Source organism: Clarias gariepinus, chromosome 5 (genome assembly GCF_024256425.1).
Source record: "Clarias gariepinus isolate MV-2021 ecotype Netherlands chromosome 5, CGAR_prim_01v2, whole genome shotgun sequence".
NCBI lineage: Eukaryota > Metazoa > Chordata > Actinopteri > Siluriformes > Clariidae > Clarias > Clarias gariepinus.
This window is the reverse complement of record NC_071104.1, coordinates 25,546,288-25,568,386: the sequence shown is the minus strand read 5'-3', so window position 1 is coordinate 25,568,386 and position 22,099 is coordinate 25,546,288. Positions and strand designations below refer to the sequence as shown.

The 22,099-nt window shown below is 39.8% G+C and overlaps 1 protein-coding gene across 3 annotated transcripts in view; it reads left to right on the top strand.

The window, feature by feature from the left end:
* LOC128523946 (FERM, ARHGEF and pleckstrin domain-containing protein 1) overlaps positions 1 to 22,099 on the top strand; it is a 50,893-nt gene that overhangs the window by 27,161 nt on the left and 1,633 nt on the right. Inside the window, exons 3-24 of one of the 3 annotated variants that reach the window (XM_053496174.1) lie at positions 1,711 to 1,815; positions 2,039 to 2,081; positions 2,197 to 2,275; positions 2,368 to 2,465; positions 3,027 to 3,141; positions 3,346 to 3,493; positions 3,805 to 3,900; positions 4,078 to 4,241; positions 4,541 to 4,609; positions 5,406 to 5,481; positions 6,127 to 6,283; positions 10,796 to 10,962; positions 11,749 to 11,838; positions 13,698 to 13,831; positions 15,026 to 15,107; positions 15,252 to 15,489; positions 16,487 to 16,686; positions 16,871 to 16,960; positions 17,133 to 17,215; positions 17,659 to 17,768; positions 18,466 to 18,641; positions 21,869 to 21,976. In XM_053496174.1, the coding sequence (XP_053352149.1) occupies positions 1,711 to 1,815; positions 2,039 to 2,081; positions 2,197 to 2,275; positions 2,368 to 2,465; positions 3,027 to 3,141; positions 3,346 to 3,493; positions 3,805 to 3,900; positions 4,078 to 4,241; positions 4,541 to 4,609; positions 5,406 to 5,481; positions 6,127 to 6,283; positions 10,796 to 10,962; positions 11,749 to 11,838; positions 13,698 to 13,831; positions 15,026 to 15,107; positions 15,252 to 15,489; positions 16,487 to 16,686; positions 16,871 to 16,960; positions 17,133 to 17,215; positions 17,659 to 17,768; positions 18,466 to 18,641; positions 21,869 to 21,976 (2,628 nt within the window). Of the gene's footprint in view, positions 1 to 1,710; positions 1,816 to 2,038; positions 2,082 to 2,196; positions 2,276 to 2,367; positions 2,466 to 3,026; positions 3,142 to 3,345; positions 3,494 to 3,804; positions 3,901 to 4,074; positions 4,242 to 4,540; positions 4,610 to 5,405; positions 5,482 to 6,126; positions 6,284 to 10,795; positions 10,963 to 11,748; positions 11,839 to 13,697; positions 13,832 to 15,025; positions 15,108 to 15,251; positions 15,490 to 16,486; positions 16,687 to 16,870; positions 16,961 to 17,132; positions 17,216 to 17,658; positions 17,769 to 18,465; positions 18,642 to 21,868; positions 21,977 to 22,099 lie in introns of all 3 variants that reach the window. The other 2 variants (XM_053496173.1, XM_053496175.1) reach the window with 2 other exon arrangements.

The window sequence follows — 22,099 nt, the reverse complement described above, 5'->3', positions numbered from 1 at the left end:
GGCCGCTGGCTGTCTATTCTTTTTGGATTTTCCCTCTTTAGTAATACATCTGACACGGGTGTGTGTGTGTGCGTGTGTATAAGAGAGAGAGAGAGAAAATGCATGTGTTATTCTAATAAACTCATGTGCTCCCACCTCTCCAAGCTGTGTGCATGTATGTGCATGTTTTGTGCCTGTAAGCCAGAGAGAGTCAGTTTGTGATTTGTTCTCCGCTTTAATGAATAGTGTCTCATTCACTACATCCGTCATCAGCAATATCTGTGTGTGAAGGAGACAGGGCCTTAGGCCTAAATGGCCTCCCACAGTCAGGCTCATTCAGTCTTTTTCCAAAGCAGGAAGATGAAAATGAACAGGCTGATGGTGATACAGAGGGAACCATGGAGTCCTCTCTGGGAATTTAATGGAATGTACTAAAGCATTGAATGCATTAGAGATTTAGCTTGATGTTCTCTGGCTAGTTGAGATGTATTAAATCACCCTTCCCTCATTTATAATATTTTGTCCTCGCAACTTAGCAGGTTTTTTTTGTGTCTGTGTGTTTTATGGTTCTAAATTTCAATGACAAGTGCTCATTCAAGTGCAAAGCCCAAAAAGCAAACATCATAAACCAAATTTTACTGAGCTTAGTGTTCGGCCATGTTGGGCACACTGTATATTAACTCGGATGTGTTTAGCCATGTTGAGTTGGGTTGGGCAGTACATACCCAGGTTACTGTGTGTCTGGTCACATTAATAGGTGTCGGAAGCATTGGGCTGTGTTGTAGTGCGTGGGTATGTTGGGGTTAATTGGGTTGTGGTTTTTTGAGGTTTGCTGCGTTGAGGTGTGTTAGGATGTGCTGTGGTGTGTTGACGCATTGGACTGTGTTGGATTGTGGTGTGTTGACATGGTGGGCTGTGTTAGATTAATGTGTTGGATCAGGGTGTGTTGACGTGTTTGGCTGTGTTGGATTGTGGTGTTGACATGTTGGGATGTGTTAGATTGATGTGCTGGGTTGTGGTGTGGTGTGTTGTGGTGGGCTGTGTTAAATTAATGTGTTGGATCATGGTGTGTTGATGTGGTGGGCTGTGTTAGATTGTGGTGTTGTTGATGTGTTGGGCTGTGTTGGATTGTGGTGTGTTGACATGGTGGGCTGTGTTAAATTAATGTGTTGGATCGTGGTGTGTTGACGCGTTGGGCTGTGTTGGATCGAGGTGTTGACGTGTTGGGATGTGTTAGATTGATGTGATGGGCTGTGTTGGGTCGTGGTGTGTTGACATGGTGGACTGTGTTAGATTAATGTGCTAGGTTGTGGTGTGTTGACATGGTGGACATGTGCTAGGTTGTGGTGTGTTGATGTGGTGGGCTGTGTTAGATTGATGTTGGGCTGTGTTGGATCGTTGTGTGTTGACGTGTTGGGCTGCGGTTTGTAGACATTTTGGACTTTGCTGGGATGATGGGTTGCATTGGGCTGCAGTGTGTTGACCTGTCAAGCTATATTGGGCTGTGTGGTTGTGGTTCATATTAAGGTGTTGGGTTGTGAATTTTGAATGCTAAAATCTGTTTGGAATTGACACATTTTCATGGTTTCCAAAAAAACACTTCCATCTTTTTGCCATGGGGGCATAAATTCACACATCTGAATGAGTTTCTGTTGATTTGTAGTGCCAAACTTGTAGTTTTTAGTCTAACAGTAGAAATAAATGTTCTTGTGCTTTTCTGTTTATTCGCAGCAAAGAGCATCGGGCAAGGTTTTGTTCGAGATGGTCTGTGCTCACCTCAATCTGGTTGAAGGAGATTACTTCGGTCTGGAGTACCAAGACCAGCACAAGATGATGGTGAGAATCAAGCATGAGGCAACCCCAGGAAATACTGTAATATAGATATTTTCAGACTGAGCGGATTGGTTGCCATGGATATCATACACTTTTTAAAATTGGCTTCTCTTTTTCTCACTCTCTCTCTTTCCCTGTGTGTATACAGTGAGTGTGTGTGTGTGTGTGTGTGTGTATTGTCCCTGGATTTATTCCTAACACTTCTGTCTGGTTCTATGTTTCACAGGTTTGGCTCGACCTTCTCAAACCCATCATAAAACAGATCAAACGTAAGAGTGTGCCTCAGTGTTCTTCTTATGAATTTGGAGGTTTGTACACTTCTTTTTTGCCAGAAGGTCTGTGTCTGATTTCTGTGTGTATTTTTTATTTTATTTTTTTGTTAAGGCCCCAAGCACACAGTCCTGCATTTTGTTGTGAAGTTTTTTCCCCCTGACCACGCCCAGCTGATGGAAGAGCTGACCAGGTGAAGTATCTAATGGACAGAAATTAACCAATTGTTTTACTCTGTTATATTTTATTCGTTATTTACATTACCATGATTCTGTATTTTTTCAGGTATCTTTTTGCGCTCCAGATCAGGCAAGATTTGGCCAGTGGTCGGCTTACGTGCACTGACAGCAGTGCTGCCCTGCTCGTCTCCCACATCATCCAATGTGAGTGTGTGTGCATCTTAAGATTTGCCTCACGTCAAATTATTCAAATGTCTGTTCAGATATATTCTTTTCTGGAGGGAAAAGAAATCAGCCGGAAAGTGTGGTTTGTTGCCATGGATACATTTCAGCACTTTTGCGTATGGAAAAAGCCAAGCTGTCATATCAACAGAGGCATATTAGAAGTGTAATAAAATCCATCTCAAATCCTCTCTTGCATAATATATGTATGTATATATAAAATAATGCTTCAGTTGAGTAACAATTATTCTGATCAACAAGAAAGCAGTATACTTCTTCAGTTCATTTTACTCACACAATTTTAGCTAACGTATAAACACAGACAAAAGGTACAGAATATATCTTTGTATTAATGCAGCTGTCATTATAACAACTGCATTCCACGCCATGTAAAAAGCATTAAACCTGCTTTTCGTCTTTCCAGTTTGTTATCAGCCCCTCCCCCATCTCTCATTCTTTCCCACGCTGTCTGTACCTATCTCTCCCTCCTCCTTCTGTGCGGTCTTTCTGTCTCTCTCTTACTATACTCTCTTTATCTTTCAGCTGAGATTGGAGACTTTGAGGAGACTCAGTGCAGGCAACACCTCCTCAATAATAACTACATTCCTGACCAAATGGCCCTCATGGACAAGATCATGGAGTTCCACCTTAAACATGTGTAAGTGCATCATGACAATGTTAAGCCATTTATACACACATGCACACATGCAAGTATAATTACAGTATGGTGGAATCCACTCCCACATTCTGACCTTTCCACAGTAATTTATTTCATTCTTTCAGTTACTCATTTAAAATGACTGCTTTAATGGAAATGGGGTTTGTGTGTGTGGACTGAGGTTCATATGTTTGTGTGTCATAGTGGGCACACCCCAGCAGAGTCAGACTACCAGTTATTGGAGGTGGCACGTAGGCTGGAGATGTACGGCATTAGACTGCATCCAGCTAAAGACCGAGAGGGGACCAAACTCAGCCTCGCTGTAGCACACACAGGAGTTCTGGTTTTTCAGGTAGACAATGCAAACAAATCACGACATACTTAGACACTGTTATTTTTTCTAAAGCCTTGTAAAACCATACTGTAGTGGTTACAGTGACTGCAGTGAAAACATTCTTATTTTAATATTGTACGAAATAGTTATGTTTATGTAATTCTTTTAACTGAGCAGCTGATTGGTTAACCTGTTTATAGGTCATAACTACTTTTTCCATCCCTCTATCTAGTACTACGTACCATATCTGATTGATTTGATTGATTGATTGATTGATTGATTGATTGATTGATTGATTGATTGATTGATTTAATTGATTGATTATACAGGGTCACACCAAGATCAATGCCTTTAACTGGTCGAAAGTACGCAAGCTCAGTTTCAAGAGGAAGCGGTTTCTTATCAAACTCAGACCGGACCTCAACGTAAGCACTTTTACCTGAAGATCCTGCAATTCTTGATAGCATATAAATACACAAATGGCTTTTACCTTTTTCAGAGTTCTTATTATTTTTTTACATTGTCAGTTTACAAGTGAAACATTTTACATGGCTGTTAGGAGTATTGTATGAGCAGATAAGAATCTGTTGTTTTTGCAGCAGAGCGCGTGTCAGGACACTCTGGAATTTGTTATGGCGAGTCGGGACTGTTGTAAAATCTTCTGGAAAATCTGTGTGGAGTACCATGCCTTCTTCAGGCTCTTTGAAGAACCCAAACCCAAACCTAAACCTGTCCTTTTCAGCAGAGGATCATCTTTCAGGTTCAGGTTTGTGGCACTAATACAAAGTTGCGTCTGAGTCTGCATGAATGTGCTTTTTCTGTTCATCTGTGTGCTATTGCTAGTAAGTATACTGTTATAGAAAATAAATACAAGAATAGAGATTTCTTCAGCTTTTTAAATGCGGATAGGAGAATCAGAATTTCTTAAACACAACACCTTATGTTTGCTAAAGACGTCTGTAATCTGTTTGAGTTCAGATTTAAGTCAATGTGCATTAGTTACATGATTTTACTTGTTAGTCCTTCTCTTACTACTGTAACTGTGTACTCTGTTCTGTTCCTCAGCGGCCGGACTCAGAAACAGGTCATAGATTATGTAAAAGAGGCTGAGTATAAGAAGCATCCTTTCAACAGGTGAGACAGATCTTAAATGTTCCACAAACACTACACAGTTACCTCACTACCTAACTTCAATGATAACTCACCAGTTACAGTCAAAGCCAAAAGATTGCACACAGGATTTGTATCACAACTTTATGTATTTCATGTTACCAGACATTACTGTTGGTAAGTCAGTTAAGCAAGTTTCTGATTGGTTAGTCATGGGGATGTAATTGGGCTGGGTGTACCATTAGCACAATTGTGTTTTTGCCCTTAATACCACAGAAAAATTCAAGCAACTCAGCCAAGACCTTAGGAAAAACACCTGTGGGACTTTACCATTTTGGTTGCTCCTTGGAAAAATATAAACATCTTGGGGAAAACAGACACTGTATTGTTCAGGAAAGAGGCATGCATGAGCTTCCAGGGAAAAACTGATATGTGGTTGTTGAAAGGTTAAACTGAACCCCAGACTATTGTGCAAAGGAGACATCCCTACTCCAAGATCTTCCATCACCTTCTATAAAACCCATACCTGAGTCTCATAGAACATTTTGGACCGATTTAAAAAAAGCATGTTTGAGACTTTAAACTTGTTTCATAAGAAAAGTATTGCGAGCAGGCAATGCAACTCAAAATTAATAAAGTGTATGTAGAGTAGATGGATCTCTCAGTATCTACATAGACTAGATATTCTTAATGGCCTAATAGTTTTTTTTTTTCTGAAATGTGTGGTGTTTGAGAAACTTGACCCTAGATTTTATTTAAAAATTTGGCCTGAAGTGAAGGTGTTTAAGATGTCAAATTGATTCTTTTGTGTCTTTTGCAGGAAACACAGTAAAGTTCAGTACAACAGCAGTCTGTCCCCTCTGCCGTCTCCTGCACACTCACAAGTGCCAAATCAAGTAATTTTTTTTTGTCACCTACTGCTTAAAGCTCTTGGACAGTGTGGTGTGATGCAGTGAGAGTAGTAATCTGTCTGTATCTGGTTAAGTACCTATGTCTGTTTCCCATCATGTAATGTGACTCATTGTTGTACATGAAATTCCTAAGCGGTTGTAGCAATTCTAACTGTAAACCTTAACAATGGAAACACCAGTATAGGTCTGATTTACCTTCTAACATTTGATTTTATGAGAAAGGACATAAAGCAACTCAATAAAGGATCCACTTGGGGTTCTCATTCTAATCAAAGAGAATGTTATGAAACACTGCTAGTGAAGATGACCGTGTCTTACTGTCCAGCAGCAAAGCTATAGCTAACTGGAGTTGTCTGTGAAACTACATTGAAACTACATGAACTTCTAAACAGCATGCCAGAGCCATTTCTCACATGCTGTTCAGACATACAGTATTAGTTTTTCTCATACACTCATTAGTCTGAATTCTTTAGGTTCAGTTCCTGAAGAAAGGAAGTAAATTCACGGTGCTTGGTTGCAGTTTGGGTCACTTAACGGCGGAAATAAGACAAAATTAAAAAGTATGAGGTCACAGGGATGTTTAGATGTAGACTATTTCACAACTAATCTTTCTCTCTCTCTGTCTCTTAGGTTGATAGCCGAAGCTGGAAAGAGCCAGCCTTGGTAAGCTCTGAGGATTCGGCCGCATTAAGGATCCGTGGAAGCCCCCCTCCTTCAGCTCAGCAGAGTGACAGCGTGTTATCTGAAGCATGTGTCAGGCAGCAGAGCAGCGAGCTCAGCACTGCAGGTGTTGCGTCTCGTGCAGCTAAAGGCAGCTGCTCCTCAATCCCCTATATTGACTGCAGTGATGCAGAGATTAGTGAGGTGGAGGTCAGAGGTCGAGTCAGTAGGTCACAGTCTCGCACACGTCACAGGCATAGCTCTCTTGGCCACTGGTCAGGGGACGATACATCCCGCCCAAGCAAATGTAAATCCACTTCAAATAAGATTAAACAGCGAGAATCCCCTCCTGTTTCTCCTGTGGCTCATACCCCACCCCCTCATTATCCCAGTCCCACTCAAACATCTAGCCCCACCTCTCACAGCCAGAACTATGATGTTTATGAGTGGTCTCTGTCTGGAGGTGGGGTTCCAGTTCGTGGAATACTCCATAGCACATTACTGGATGAGCTGGCCACACGTAGCCCAGGCCCTATACGCCATCTCCCAGGAACCAGGAGCTTGACCTCAAGCCCTGCTCTTTACTCCTTTCATAGAACCGGATCTCTTAGCCATGGCCAGTACAATGGCCATGGCCAGCACGAAGGCATACATGGCTTAGGCATTAGTGGACGGAGCTTTAGTCTCAGGTCAGCTGCTCAAGAGGAAAAAGTCAGGTTTTTCAGCAGCTGCTCTCCAATCCTGAATCGCTCCGTAAACACGGCAAAGTGCCAAAATGTGGGTAACCGCTCTGAGACAGACCCACTGATACTGAGCCAACCACGGCCTATTTTTCCTCGAGCTGAAAGAATGGCCTCTCTTGAGCGCCGCATGCTGGCCAATGGCCTTTCTCCTCTTGGCCAAGCCAAAGCCATTGGTGGCTCTCCAAACCGTCGCCATAGTGCCATGCAGATGATTGATGGCTCTACGAGCAGTGGCACTGATACCAGTGACTCTGAGGAGATGGAGTCCATCGGCTCTTGCAGCCAGTCACTGGGCTTTGAGAACCCTGCAGCACATAGCTCCTCCCCTGTTTCTCACCTGCCCAGAAACAAGATATCATTCGGCAGCCTGCAGCTGGATGAGGAAGGTGTGGGAGGAGGTGTGGATTTCAGTGATGAAGAAGGAGCACAAGTATTTAACTGTTAGTCTCGAGAGTTCAGAGGTTCAGTGAGTAGTGTGTGTGGTCCAGAGCTCTGGAAGGAATGACAGGGTTAGATGCTTGGCAAGAGGAATTATTTCTCATGCCTGTGTATGTGCTACACCTACACTTGTTGCAAAGTGTGCACCAATGATGGCTTGCACAATGATGTCTGTCTGTAGTCGCTCTTGATGTATACTGCTCTTGATTATTGTTCTGTAATTATAATATATCTGTGAAAAGAGCAGATCATTTACTTAGTGCCAAGTCCTTTGTTGGACCTCTTACTGAAACAGGAGATAAGCAAACCAGCTGGATTTAAATAAATTTCTTTTAGAGGAAAGCCAGTAATTTTTGTGAAGCAGGCTTGTGATATGGGCTTTAGTGTGATGGTCTGGGAGTTCTTCCACTCCACAGGAGGCCTTCATGTTTTTTTTTCTACTAACAAAACAATTGTTTGGCATAACTTCTTTCTTGGCAAAATAATGCACATCACACTGATGCTGATTTTTTGTTTTCATTAATGTAAAGATTAATTTGTCAGATATTTGATTGTAGCACTTGGCTATTTTAAATAATTGTAGTACTTTTTAGTAGCTAGATTGAGGATGTGTTTAGAAAACAATGAAAAATTATCTGTCTCATTAACTTTCATATTTTTAATGATTGTAGTGGTACTCTTTATATAGAATACATCTGTATATATGACATTTGTAATGTGAAACATTTAACACTATGAGAAAGTAGCTTGTTTTGCAATTTTCAAATCTACTTCCATGAATTAATTTAAAGATGAATCAGAAACACATTTGAGTTTACCTAGGACTTTGATTTAAAAGACAAAAACAAAAAACAAAGTCAGCCAAACTCATAGTTTTTAATTCACTTAACCGTAGGAGAAAAATTTCTCCTAAAGTTTTTGGTAGGAGAACCATGTTATTTACTGATTTGTTCTTTTATTTATCATGGTTTTTTACTTGGAAAATCATATAGTTTTCTTTATAAGCTGAGTGTGCTGATTAGTGTGATCTGGCAGAATGTATGCAGAAAGTTCCTGTGATGCATTATTGACTGCTGTAGTGTTTTGCATCAATGAGCATCATAACTCAGCAGTGTATAATGCAGTTAATTTATAGTCCTGGCATTTTGATATTTCAAAGAACTCTGGAACTCTTTCAGCATCCTTATGCACCTTTCCGTTTAAGGAACCAGGGCTGATCCTAGGCCAAAGTTCATGGAACTTTTCCCACTTTTTGTCCATAGGAGTATGTTTATCTGTGGATCGGGAATCATTCCACTGTGTTTGCCCCACTGAAGACTTAATAGCTCACAGCCTCACAAGAGTAATTACCAGTTATTTTAAAAATCTCTTGTCTAACAAGCGATTAGTGAAACCTGTTTTTAGGAAGGCTGAACAATTTTGTGATGGTCTACATGACAGTTTAGTGATTTGTTAAACAAGTTGAGAGTGTATTTTGTAAGTGCTTGCAGAGGCATGTCACTTGCGTCAAGCGTCATGAAAAGGCTGGGAGCGTGAAATCCTCTTTGTCCAGTAATGTTAAATAATATTTGCACAAAACAAAAACTGCGTCTTGTCTGTGCTCTCATGTTTGCCACATACTTCGTTGCTGTAACTGTTGCACAACATGTGTAACCTCTGTTATGTATAATGGTCATGGTTCTTGCAGTGTAGCAGGACCTGAAACCCATCCATACACTGCATAGTAGTTATTCAGTCTATTTCCTGAAGTGATTAGTTTCTCTTAAAAAAAGTAGGGGGACTTGGAACATTAGGTGTTATCTTTAATTCTATTTATTAATGTTTAATAATATGGCAGTCTACAATGCCCAGTGACAGCTTAAAGAGTAGAAAAGCAGACTATGTTACGCTGCCATGTTGTCTTAACAGTGGCATCCCACTGTGTTCCTGCCTGCCACACCCTCTCTGTGACTTTCTGTTCCCAGTGTAATCAGGTCCTAATCTGGTTCTCCTATTTCACCTCTCTCCAAACACTCCCTGTGAATGAGGAGAAAACAAAAGCAAGCAGGAATGACAAAAAAAAGCACAACTCTCACCAAAAGTAACCAGCTTGGCACTTTTTATGTACTTTATCTTTCGTTTCCAAGGTTAAGTTCTGTTTCCTTTCTGCTCCTACTGATTCTGGGTGTGTTCCCTCTCAAGCCAAATTTGCTTAAGCTTGTCATTTCCATCACTGTCATTTATGATCAATAAATGCTCCTGTTATTTTTTTCTTTTCTTAACTGTTTGATGATGGAATGGACAAATGAATGGCTGTGGGATTTGCCTTTGTAACACACTGATGCTGGTTTTTAAGGCTTAAACTGCATGCTTTCCCTTCTCTCACTGCTTTTTCCTGTTGTATGTGTCAAGCAAAGACCACAGTCATTTCAGACACTGCTTCCTGTTTCTCATATGAATGTATGTTAAAGTGACATTGAAACTGTGACACCGTTTATCCACTAAATTTTGCTCCTTGAGTATTTTTTCTTTTCCTTAAGACGGTCACTGTAAATTTTTTTATGGTTTGAGGGCATTGTCTTGTGCATACACACTCATGCGGAAACACATGCACACTCTCAGACACTGAATCATTCTCTTTTTTTCCCCCTCACTTTCAAATCCACTCACTCATTCAGCATCTGTGGTTTTTCTATTGGCTTTCGCTACTGACTTTTGAACCCTGTTATATTTTTCTTATCTCTATTCTCTTTATAAAAAAAAATATTTCAACTCTATAACACTGTATACAGCTGTGCTCTAGTGTCAATAAAGTTGGCCTTTATGAATTTGGGCTCAAGAATCTTTTATTAAAAATTGTTTCACCATCATCCTAGATCGTAGCCCCCTCCCTCCCATCCCAGACTTGTCTGTGTGTGTTGTTAGTGCATGAGTCAAGCTGTGTGTTCACAAATGCATGTATATACATTCAGTGTATACATACATTTAGCATGTTGTTTCTCGATGCATGTGTAAGCTGTCTGGTAGTTGTTATGGCTCCCCACCATTGCATTGTTTTGGAATGTAATGTGTGTTCGTTCGTGTGTGTGTATGTGTGTGCGTGCTGTCTCGAGCTGCTCTCTTGGCTGTTTTATTTAACATGGCTGCGCTGCAGACAGGGAGCACAAGAGGCGCTGTTGGGCAAGTACTGAGTTTACTCTCCTGGTTGTTAGGGATAGACACTGGAGTGTAAGTGGGTACACTGCTAATTATTCAAACATACACACAAAACATACAGCTGTTATGTTTTGCACAAGAAGTTTTATTGTGCACAAGATGTATTTCTTTAGACAGACAGTCAGTGACTAGAACAGTGAGCCACATGAGAATCTTTAATATATGCTTATATAATATAATGATTGGCCAAAACTTTTGAGAGTGTTTAGACCTCTTTCTTTCTCTTCTCCCTTTTCCGTCTGCGTCTTTCACCTCCACCGTAGAGGTACCAGGTTTGGCCATGTCTCTGGTGAATGGTCATCGCCGCGCACATGAACCGAACAGCGCGAGTCCGAGCCCGGATGATCAGCAGCCCTCACCTCTTACATCACCGCTCCTAAACGATGCCAGCACTCTGCGCACAGATGATGAAGAGGAGAACAGGAGGAAGGTAAGGGAACATTTTTAATACTTCTGTATTTCACAGTGATGGAACATACCGGCACTTTTTGGCATCTAATAGAATAAATGAGATTTATCATCGATAAGAATTTCCTTGTGCTGAACAAATCCTGGTACTGATCAAGGGAGGTAATGTGTTGTTAAACTGAGTGAGTATGGGATTTTTAACAAATTCTAAACTCGCCCAGCATATTGTAACAGTAAAGTTTTATAGGATGAGACAAAAAAGCAGTAAAAGTAATTAGGGATGCTATTTTCCAAAGTTTTTTTTTTATGCATGATCAGGCCAAGGTTATTTAACTACTAAAAGGTTCAGGGAGGTCGAAAAAGACAACTCGTACAGATTTACATCTTAATTTAATGTAATTTCTTAAAATACAGTCATTACAGTTTAATTTTCTCCATTACCATTTACTTACAGTGGGAATTCATACCTATATATATATATATATATATTATTTAACTTACTTTGGAAAATGTAACTTTCTGCCATGACTTTAACTACATGCAGTTCCTGGATTAGAATAAACCTTCAGAAATCTGCCTTGATGTGAAATAAGAAATCTGAGCCAGGTGTAAGTTATTATACCTTACAGCACAGCGCTGTTCATCTGCTGTAACTAGAGCATAGCTGCACACTCCACAGTGCACTTTTTCAGACTTGGCTTTGCCAAATTGAAACCTAGCGCTAGACTAAACTTTAGGCAGTTGGACTCGGTACTAAATGACTGTGTTGCTGTTAAATCCAACGCCTGTGTTTGTGATTCTGTTGCAGAGATTTCCGACGGACAAGGCTTACTTCATTGCCAAAGAGCTGCTCACTACGGAGAGAACCTACCTGAAAGATCTGGAGCTCATCACTTTGGTAATGAAAAAATAAGTCGTAGTCTGTTTGTATGTTTGTACGTGTGTCTGAATGTACAAAGGGCTTATTGTTGAATTATTTTGTTCTGTGGTGGTTGGGCTGCAAAGTACAGTATGACAGTGGGTGATGGGCCTCAGCAGTCCTAGTCCTCATGATTTATAATGATTTTTTAAAAAGATATATCTATTTTTAACACCACAGCACAGTTAAACTATTGAAGCTGATTGGTCAGAAGGTCAGTCTTCTGTAAGAGCTCTGACTACTTTAAATTCAAGTTTATTCTAATTTATTTATTTATATTTGTATTATTTAACAGCGAAAAATGTTAAATCTGTTATGGTGAAGTTTGTAAGTAAGGTCTCCATCAAAGGAGCCAGACAAATTTGCACTTTTCAGTATCTCTAACATAACATTACACACCACAAGTTCCTTACTTTAATAGATTAATATATTTTTAAATCTGCTGAAGGATTGTGAAACATCCTAAGGTATAAAGATATAAGGACTTTAAAGTCCCATGTCTGTGTGCATGGACTGGTGTGGTACAAAGCAACATAGCTCACTTTTGTAGCATTAAATACTGCAGTGAATCAGATAGGAGGTTACATCAAAGCTGACTCAGTACTCGTCCATTCTTCCTTGCCAGTATCAGTACTGTTTCTGATATGCAGCATTCGATCAGTGCGTCTCTAATCTCTAAAGCCTGTAGCGAGGTGATAATTGGCTCAGTTAGTTGGAGCTGGATTGCTTTAGGGACTGAGCTGATGGATTTCTTAACAATCAGCTTTCCCTCTGTGAAGGTTTCTGAATATCAAGCAAGAGGTCAGGGATCTACATCTTATGGAGTGCCAACCCATTACAGAGTACAAGCACACACAAACACAAATATACACTATGGGCAATTTTTAAATGCCTACAATGCATGTCCCTGGACTGTGGAAGGAAACTAGAGTACCTTGAGAAAACCCTAAAAGCACGAGCAGAACATGCAAACTCCATGCACAAAAACATTTTAAAGATTCCAACTTCCCAGCCCTGGAGGTGCCAGGTGACATCGCCAATGTCTAAACCCCTAAAAGTGTTTACTTGCCCGTGTATTCATTTGTACATTTTTATCAATTTATTATTTTTACCTTCTACTTCCACAAATATAGGACCAGATGATGTTAAAAATTAAACACCTACACACTGCAGAATTACACAATTACAAGCTCAAAATCAACCCTGTGATTTATATGACAGCTAGTAGCAATGTCTTTCTATTGTACTTAAAGATGCACTATATTTGTGTTCAGGATTAAAAAGCGGTCATTTTAAGGAACTACGCTTAATATTTATTTTTATTTGATATTTACTATACATTTATTGATGATCAATGTCCACAAAGAAGTTGGTTCCTTTTATTACTTAGAATATAGGAGCACACTTTCTTCTAGATGTTAACAAGACAAAAATATAACAGTTTCTTATTACAGAATACTTGAAAACTTGAAATGCCTTTTCTCTTATTAGTACAATGTGTTGTCTATTTAGACTCCTTTGTTAAATAGTTGTTAAATATGTGAAACCTTGCATAAAGCTTCACTCATTTAATGATTATAAATAATAAATAAAAAAATATATAAATAATGTTTGCTAAATAATTCTTTGTGAATGAGCTGTTTCTATAGAAATTATAACATGGTTATTTACTATTGTATTTACTGTTTATGTATTAATGTGTTCATGTATTAGAGGGTTTCAAGGGTGATTGTTTAGCGGAAAAAAAGCGCTTGTATGTGATATGATCCTGTGTTTATGTATGTAACTGTGTGTGTGTGTGTGTGTGTGTGTGTGTGTGTTTGTGCGCGCGCGCACAGTCATTTCAGAGTGTGCTGGCTAAAGAGGAGTCTGCTCCAGAGTCTCTAAGGAACCTTTTGAAATCCAGCTTTGAACCTCTTCACACCTACCACTCAGAATTCCTTAAAGAGCTGGAGCAGAGACTTGCACTATGGTTAGAAACACACAAATACCTACTGTACACAAACACAAACACCACTTCTGTAGAGATACATTGTTGGTACGAGGGGCGTTAAAGTCAAACAGGACTGATATTGAAAATTTTCATGAATGAATGTGTAAAACTGATTAGCATTTACGGACGACTTCAAGCACAGTGGCCTGATGAAACTCTGATGAAAGTCGCAGTAAAACATTTTGTACGGTGAAAAGATTTTAAAAATGGTTGTAAATCCAAGAATGATGATCCCACCTGAGGTGGCTTTGAGCTCACTGCAGTCGTTCTTCCCGTAAACATTTAGTGAATGAAATGCCCAATCCTTGAAAATCGACGGATTACTAGTCAACTTGCGGAGGAGACGCATTCGTCTGTGGGAAATGTACACACATTCACCTACACGATTTGCATATTATAGGAAGTCGGCTGGGAGTCACTGCCACATCCACTTACAGTCCTGACCTCGCTCTAAGCCATTTCCACATGTTTGGGCCATTTAAGGCATTCCTGGGAGGTCAGCATTTCAGATATGAAGCAGGCAGTTCGATCATGGCTCCAGTGTATTACCATAGGGAAATAAAGGGTGTCATTCTGCAAAATCTAAAAAATAAAGAAAGAAATAAAAATCCCGGTTTGACTTGAATGCCGCTGGTAATTTTCATGAATGTAGATTTAATCTTTGTGTATGAATACCAATAAGGCTGTTAAAATACACACATGGTTTCCTTGGCAACTCCTTATCCCCAGTGGAAAAACCTGCCTGCCTCAGGGTCCTGGGTTTCCATGACATCCAGCGCTGTACAGTTTGCACTGTTGATGTGACATGGCGTGCATGTAGAGCTATTCTGCCATTATCATCATGGTCATTATTATTAGTTATTTCATGCTCTGACCCTGTCCAAGCCTATTGCCTGGATTTTCACCAACTCTACACGGCTATTTGGGTGAAGCAGGAGCACTATAGATATTATCTTTGTACATGCACATTATTGTGCTTTTATCCGTTCTGTCGGTTAATAGGTTGGTTACGAAGCAGTAAGGTTAAGAACATGTGTGCTAACAACTTGGTCACTGAATATTTCAACAATGACACCTACTGGTAATACAGAACACTGCACATTAACCTGGTGACTGTCACTGATTCAGGTCAAGTGCTTAAATCCCTAAGTGTGTGTGTGTGTGCGCCCACAGGGAAGGCCGCTCAAATGCCCACATTAAGGGGGATTACCAGCGTATTGGGGACATCATGCTGAAAAACACCCAAGGACTGAAGGTAACATTCTCTTAGCATACTCAGACTTACAGTGTTAATCTTTAGCGGGCATATTAAAATAACATGTAGCTTTTGCTCAAAGAGTTCAATTATAAAAAAAAAAAAAAAAGAATATATTGTTAGTGTCTGACTGCACCCTCTTAGCTGTTGACGGCTCAGCTGCAGAAGCACTCCGACTGTGTGAGTGAACTGGAGATGGCGTGTCGCGCTTCACGGCGGCTTGAAACAATGTGCCGAGACTTTGAGCTGCAGAAGGTGTGCTACGTGCCCTTAAATGTGTTCATCCTGAGGCCGCTGCACAGACTGCTGCATTATAAACAGATCCTGGAGAGACTCTGTAAACACTACCCCGCCACACACTCCGACTTCAGAGACTGCCGAGGTGAGCAGGGCGTCCAGTTTAAATATCACAAATAAATCCTAACTCCCATGTGCCCTGGAAAACTTGTGCATATATACACACCAGTTTTTACAAGTAAATCTTTTAATAAATACTTTGGGAGTCTAGCACAGCAGGCAGGTTTATGAGGTTAGACGTACAGTAAGGTTCTTCTTGCATTCTTTTTGTATGAATTGTACAGTTTAATATTCTGTTTGGTCAACAAAATAAAGACCTGCTTACTGGTTTTTATAACAGTGCATAATCTTTTTCGTATATTTCTGTGTTGATTTGTTGAGAAATTGTGTGCGCACATGAGTAAGAGATTGTTAGGAGTTTGGGTGATTGTCACTCTAAAATGACATCAGCTTTTTTCTGGTATATGTAATAAAACATGTCTTTTAAGTCTTAAAACATTCCCACTCACCAGGGAAAATATGATGGTGAGTTGAAAAAAGTTCTCAATTCTGCCTGTAGAATTTATTAAAATTGACATTCAGTCCAACTACATTTTTTTTTTTACATTATCTCCTTCCTTTTTAATACACTTTGTCCATCTAAAAAGAGCTGAGGTGCAAACCATGAATACTGGCTCTTGAAGATCCCAGAAAACTACAGTATAAGCATCAAATTTCCACCAGATGGTTAAATTATGAACTTTTTCTTAGTCAGTGATTAAGGATGTTTCTGTTCCATACTCTGTTGTTTACTCTCAGGCTTGTAGTGATGAATCCATGTCTGTTTGGGCACCAGGTGCACCCTCAGACCACATAAAAAATATTCACGTAACAGGTTCGCACCTGCACAGCAGTGACTGGGGAGACAGTAGCCCAGATAAAACAGTGTGACCAACAGAAGTGTTAATATAACTGGAGTGTGGATAATTTTCGACCCTCCTTCATGCATTTGTTTCATTAACATTTATTTCTATTTGCTAATGAACTTTAAGTTTGGAGAGTCTCTGTTCTTGTCACGATGAGAGTTTGCCCTTTATCTACAGCTGCACTGGCTGATGTGTCTGAGCTGGAGTCCGTGCTCCACTCCAGCATGCTGAAGACTGACAACTTTCAGAGACTGCTGGAACTGCAGAAGGACTTGATTGGGGTGGACAATCTGGCGACCCCAACCCGAGAGTTCATCAGACTGGGCTGCCTAAGCAAACTTTCTGGGAAAGGCCTGCAACAGCGCATGTTCTTTTTGGTAAAAAAAACACAGATTGCAATGTTTGTGAGGTTCTACTATTAATCTGTGCTGTATATTATGGTAATGTAATTATTAAATAGTTTTAAACCTAAATTTAACCTCTGCTACAAAACTGTTTTGTTTATCTTTTGGCTGTTTTAGGCATGCATACTTTAAAAAAATTATTGTCTGTGTGATTCAGTTCAGTGATGTGCTTCTGTACACGAGTCGGGGGATTACAGCTTCTAATCAGTTTAAAGTTCACGGCCAGCTCCCTCTTCGTGGAATGACAGTAAGACCATCGTTCCTTACAGCACTTCTTCTGCATGCCCTCTGCATTTCAGCTAGAATTTCATAATGGCTGTGATACTCAGTGTTTGTGTGATTACTGTTTTAAAGTGTGTGTGTGTGTGTGTGTGTGTGTGTGTGTGTGTGTGTGTGTGTGTGTGTGTGTTTGAACACAGATCAGGGAGAGTGAAGAGGAGTGGGGAGTTCCTCACTGTTTCACTCTGGTCACACAGCGTCAGTCAGTGGTGGTAGCAGCAAGGTAATGTACAATTAAATTAATTTTTTATAAAGCGCTTTTAATAATGGCCATTGTCACAAAGCAGCTTTACAGAATCAAAAGAGAGTTATGGAAATGTGTATGAAATGTGAAAACTGTGTATGAACTGTTAGAGGGTCTGGACGTTTTTAATCAGTCGATCCTGACAAGAGTCCTTTGGCTGACGTTAGAGTTAAATGTAGTAATAATTCTGGAAAAACAGCCCCATGTTCATAGAAATTTTTAATTAATTGTGGTTCAAATTAAATGCATTACTTGATTGTTTGGGTAATTAGTGACATAATTGGTTACATAATGCAATCATAATGTCTCCTCCTAAATCGTTTTCCACAGACTAATTACTCATTGTTTACTCCACTGCAGAGCTCTTTGTATTAATGTTGTCCTCTCTCTCTCTCTCTCTCTCTCTCTCTCTCTCTGTGTAGTTCTGTATCAGAGATGGAGAAATGGATGGAGGATTTAAAGATGGCAGTGGATTTGTCTGAAGACTCTAATGGACCATCAGCAAGCCTGCTGACCAACAGCAATGACGTCAGTAAGTACTGATCCCATCACCCTCTTATTTTTGGGCCATCAGATGGAGGAACATGACGGACATGTATGACAAAAAAAAAAAGAACGTATAACTACTCAGGACTAAATTTCAACACTATGTTAGTGTTTTATCTGAAAGAAAAACTGGCATGAAGGCTGATATGGTGCCTATATTGTTGAATTGTCATGCTTAATGCGTTCATTGCTAGTTTGAAAGCAAACATGTATGCCTCAATGATAATGATATTGAAATTAATATTTTCTTAAACAGTAATACAGTTCCAGCTTCTTATAGTTTATTTGGTAAACCTGTTTTTTTGTATAAATTATATTACTAAGGCAAACATTGTTTTAAGGCAAGTGTGTGAAGATTCAGAGATGCAGCTTGGACGGTTAAAATTCATCATCATATTTGTAAGCTGAATTAGCCTTATAGCTCCAGTGTTGTCGTTTTTTTTTTTAAACAATAATCATATATTTTTCCCTTTGATTAAATTTTAGGATACACTGTGTAAATTCTTGTTCAGCAATTTGCTTTATTTAATTTGTGAGCTCAGTGTGTGCAGTGGTTTGTGTAAAGAATCGTGTGCTTTTTTTTTTTTTTCCTGTTTGCATAGAAGTGATTGAGTACCGTGTGTGCGTGTGTGTGTTTAAGCGTTTGTGCGCGTGGATTCATTAACATACTGAAATGTCCTCAGAGTCTGCAGGGGAGTGGGCCTCGGAGGTCGAGTCAGAGGATGACCTGGCTGGGTCACGCACATCATTGGAGCGCCATGGCAACAGCTCAGCACATCACCGTGGCAACACCACGGTTCATGTTTGCTGGCATCGCAACACCAGTGTTTCTATGCTGGACTTTAGCATAGCGACGGAGGTACCCAGCTCTCCACTGATTAACCACCTCTCTCTCTCTTTCCCTTCCTGTTGCCATGTGTATGTGTTTTGTTCTAGGTAGCAGTGGTGTCTCCTTTCTCTGCTCATGTTCCACTCCAGTGTCTCCTGCAGTCTCTTAACCCTTACACTGACTCTGTGTGTATTAACGCATGCCTCACTCACTCTTGCTTCCTTTCTCTTTCTGTCTGTCTCTGTCTGTCTGTCTGTCTATGTCTGTCTTGTTGGCTGTGTGTTGGCCCCCATCCTTTCCCTGTGAATCCCTCTTTGTCTCTCTTTACTCCCGGCCTCCCCGTATGTATGCGTGTGTAGAGCTTCGTGCTACAGTGAGTGTGTGTATCACAAGGGGGCAGGGAGCAGTGCCTGTGTCTGTAGTGTGCTGGTACAGAATGCAGAGTCTCTCCTTTACTGACTGCTGCATCAGTCTGGAGGTAACACACCCAGACCCAGACTGCCTCATTCACCAAGAGCTCTTAATTCTCTCGAGCTCCTGTTCTAACTGCCAAACCACAAATCACTTTTACAAATACTTTTTTATTATTATTTATATTATTATTATTATTATTAAAAAGTAAATGAAAATTGTTATCTTGCCTCTAAATGTGGCATGTTTTTTTTCTGAAAGACAACTTTTAATATACTAATTAAAAGTAGTTTGGCGGTTAGACCAATTCATATTAATGCTGCTACTGAAGCCTGGTTAGTTCACAGAGAAGATATGAATCAATTTTACCCACAGTTTTTATTCCACATCAGTTCAATTAGGCAATATTTGAAATGCTGTGTTTTTGTTCATGTTTATTCTATTTTTATTTCCATAGGGTATAATTAGGTAATAAATTCACACAGTGCCTTTTTTTGTAAATGTTATAAATTTTACTGGACATTATAATTAATAACAAAGGTATACGATTCAACATGGGTTTGTTGGCCTTGTGAATTGATTGCGTTAGGGTTCTTACTTGTTAATTATAAGGATCATGATTATATGTGTTTGCAGTGTACATTGTAGAGGCATAGAACCTCCAATAATGTGCAGTATTACACTTCTTGACCATTATATAAGATGATCTGTACCCTGCTCATTCATGTGGCAGCAGTGCAGAAGCATGAAATCATGCAGATTTAGGTCAGGAGTTTCAGTTCATGTCCAAAAATAAATGTCCAGAATGTAGGAAATGTGATTTCAGTGACTGGGTCTCAGTCTGATGTCTGGGGGCTCAGAAACTGCTGATCTCCTGAGATTCTTTTTATCTATGGATTTATCACTAGAAAAAGAGGAAAACGCATTCTGTTGGCACAAACATCTTGAGGGAGCAGAGGAGAAAGGCCAGCTGTCTATGATAATTCAAATAATCAGTCTTTACAGTCATGGTGAGCTAAAAATATCAGACTGCTACTGAACCTTTGAGTGGAAAGGCTGAAACAGCAGAAAACTAAGTTAATGTTTGATGTGAACACCGAATTAAGCACTTGACCTGCAGCTGAATGATTTTATGCTCTGGCCGATTGTAAAAATGCATGGATGAGCAGGTGTTCAGGTGTTCCTAATAAAGTGTTCAGTGACTATATACGCATAACATCATGTATGTAGTAATATTTAACGGATAAATAATACATTTATAAAGATGCCTGAGGGTTTTGTGTGCTAGTGCGTGCCATCATGTATTTATACCACAAGTTTTGCACATGGCTGTGGTTTATATGGTCTAGACATGTGTTATGTCTGGCATGAAGACTGAATAGTGTGTGAATACTTAACTGCAGTTATAATTGCAGTTTTATATTTATTACACAAGTTCATTTAAGTATTCACCAGTCTATTATTTAAATATAGTTTGTCTTAAAATAAAAACCTTATCTGTTAGACAAACAGTGATATGTTGGGTTCTACATAAAACCATTAAGAATTCCACAGAAGAAACAACCGAACAACAAGTCTTGTACAGCCAGAGGGTCTAAACAGGTGTTTCACAATTCTTTTGAGATTCTGGTCCATGTTGATGTGAGTGAATCATGCAGTTCCCCCAGATATATATATATATTTTTTGCTTTAATGCCCCAGATCTCCTGTTCTACCACATCCCAAAGACGTTCTTCAGATCTGGTGGGAAGGGCACAAAAGAACACTGAACTCATTATCATCTTCATGAAGCCACTTTGATACGACTTTTGCTTTGTGACCTGGTTATTTGTGGATTGAAGAGATGCTCATGTTCCATTTAAGTGATGATTGACTGGTATTAAGTGTGCCAAGAAGACATTCCCCACACCATCACACCTCCTCCACCAACCTGGACTGTTGATGCGAAGGATGTTGGGTCCATGTATTCATGCCATCTGGGAGCCTTAGCAAAAATTAAGTTTTATCAGGCTGTTCTAAGTTTTTCCAGACTTCTACTTCTACAGGTCTGGTGAACCCATGTCCACTGCAGCCGCAATGTGGTTGTACTTATCTGTCGTAGGTCATCTGCTTCAAGGTTCAGCATGTTCATTCTGAGATGGTTTTCTACTCACCACAGTTGTCCAGATGGGTTATCGGAATTACTGGAGCATTTCTGTCAGATTGAGCCAGTTTGACCATTCTCCATTTACAGCCATCAACAACAAGATGTTTCTCCTGTTGCTCACTGGATGTTTTTTCTCATTGCACAACTCTGAGTAAACTTTTTTAAAAAGGCTGTCTGGCATTAAATCCCAGGCACTCACCAGTCATCAAATTGCTCAAACTTAGGTGGACACTACCCAAAGCTGCCCAACCGTATTCACATGATTTTACTTACTGCACTCCTGCTTCACATCTGGCTGGTTAGATAATTGCATGTGTGGGTGTAAAGGTGTTCTTAATAAAGTGGTCAGTGATTGTACTCTATGTAGTACCAGCATGACGTGTATTCTCTTTAGAAGTCTCCACTGATACAGAATACCCTAGATTTAAACCCTATCAAACTTTAAATGATCATCCTGTCCATCAGTTTATTGGCAGGAAGTTAGAGGTGTGAGGTTGTAAGTTGAAGTGTTAAATACCTGAGTGTGTTCTCACAGGCACCATAAAAGTGGTTCTAAAGGTGTACTATTATGATAGTGTATACTACACACTTTACAGAGAGCTATCTTTTACCTTGCACACTATTGCTGACCTGTAACAATTACACACACACACACACACGCATGCTGAGCTCTTTGATTTACTCTTCTTTTTTTTTCTAGAACCAGCTGTCTGGGAACCTGCTAAGAAAATTTAAAAACAGTAATGGCTGGCAGAAGCTCTGGGTGGTTTTCACCAATTTCAGCTTGTTCTTCTACAAAACACACCAGGTGATTCTATATAGACACACACACACATATACACACGCACACACACACATAATATGCACACACCGACTTGTTTACACTGTAAATGTCTTGTGTACCAGTGGAATGTCTAAATGGTGTGTTATT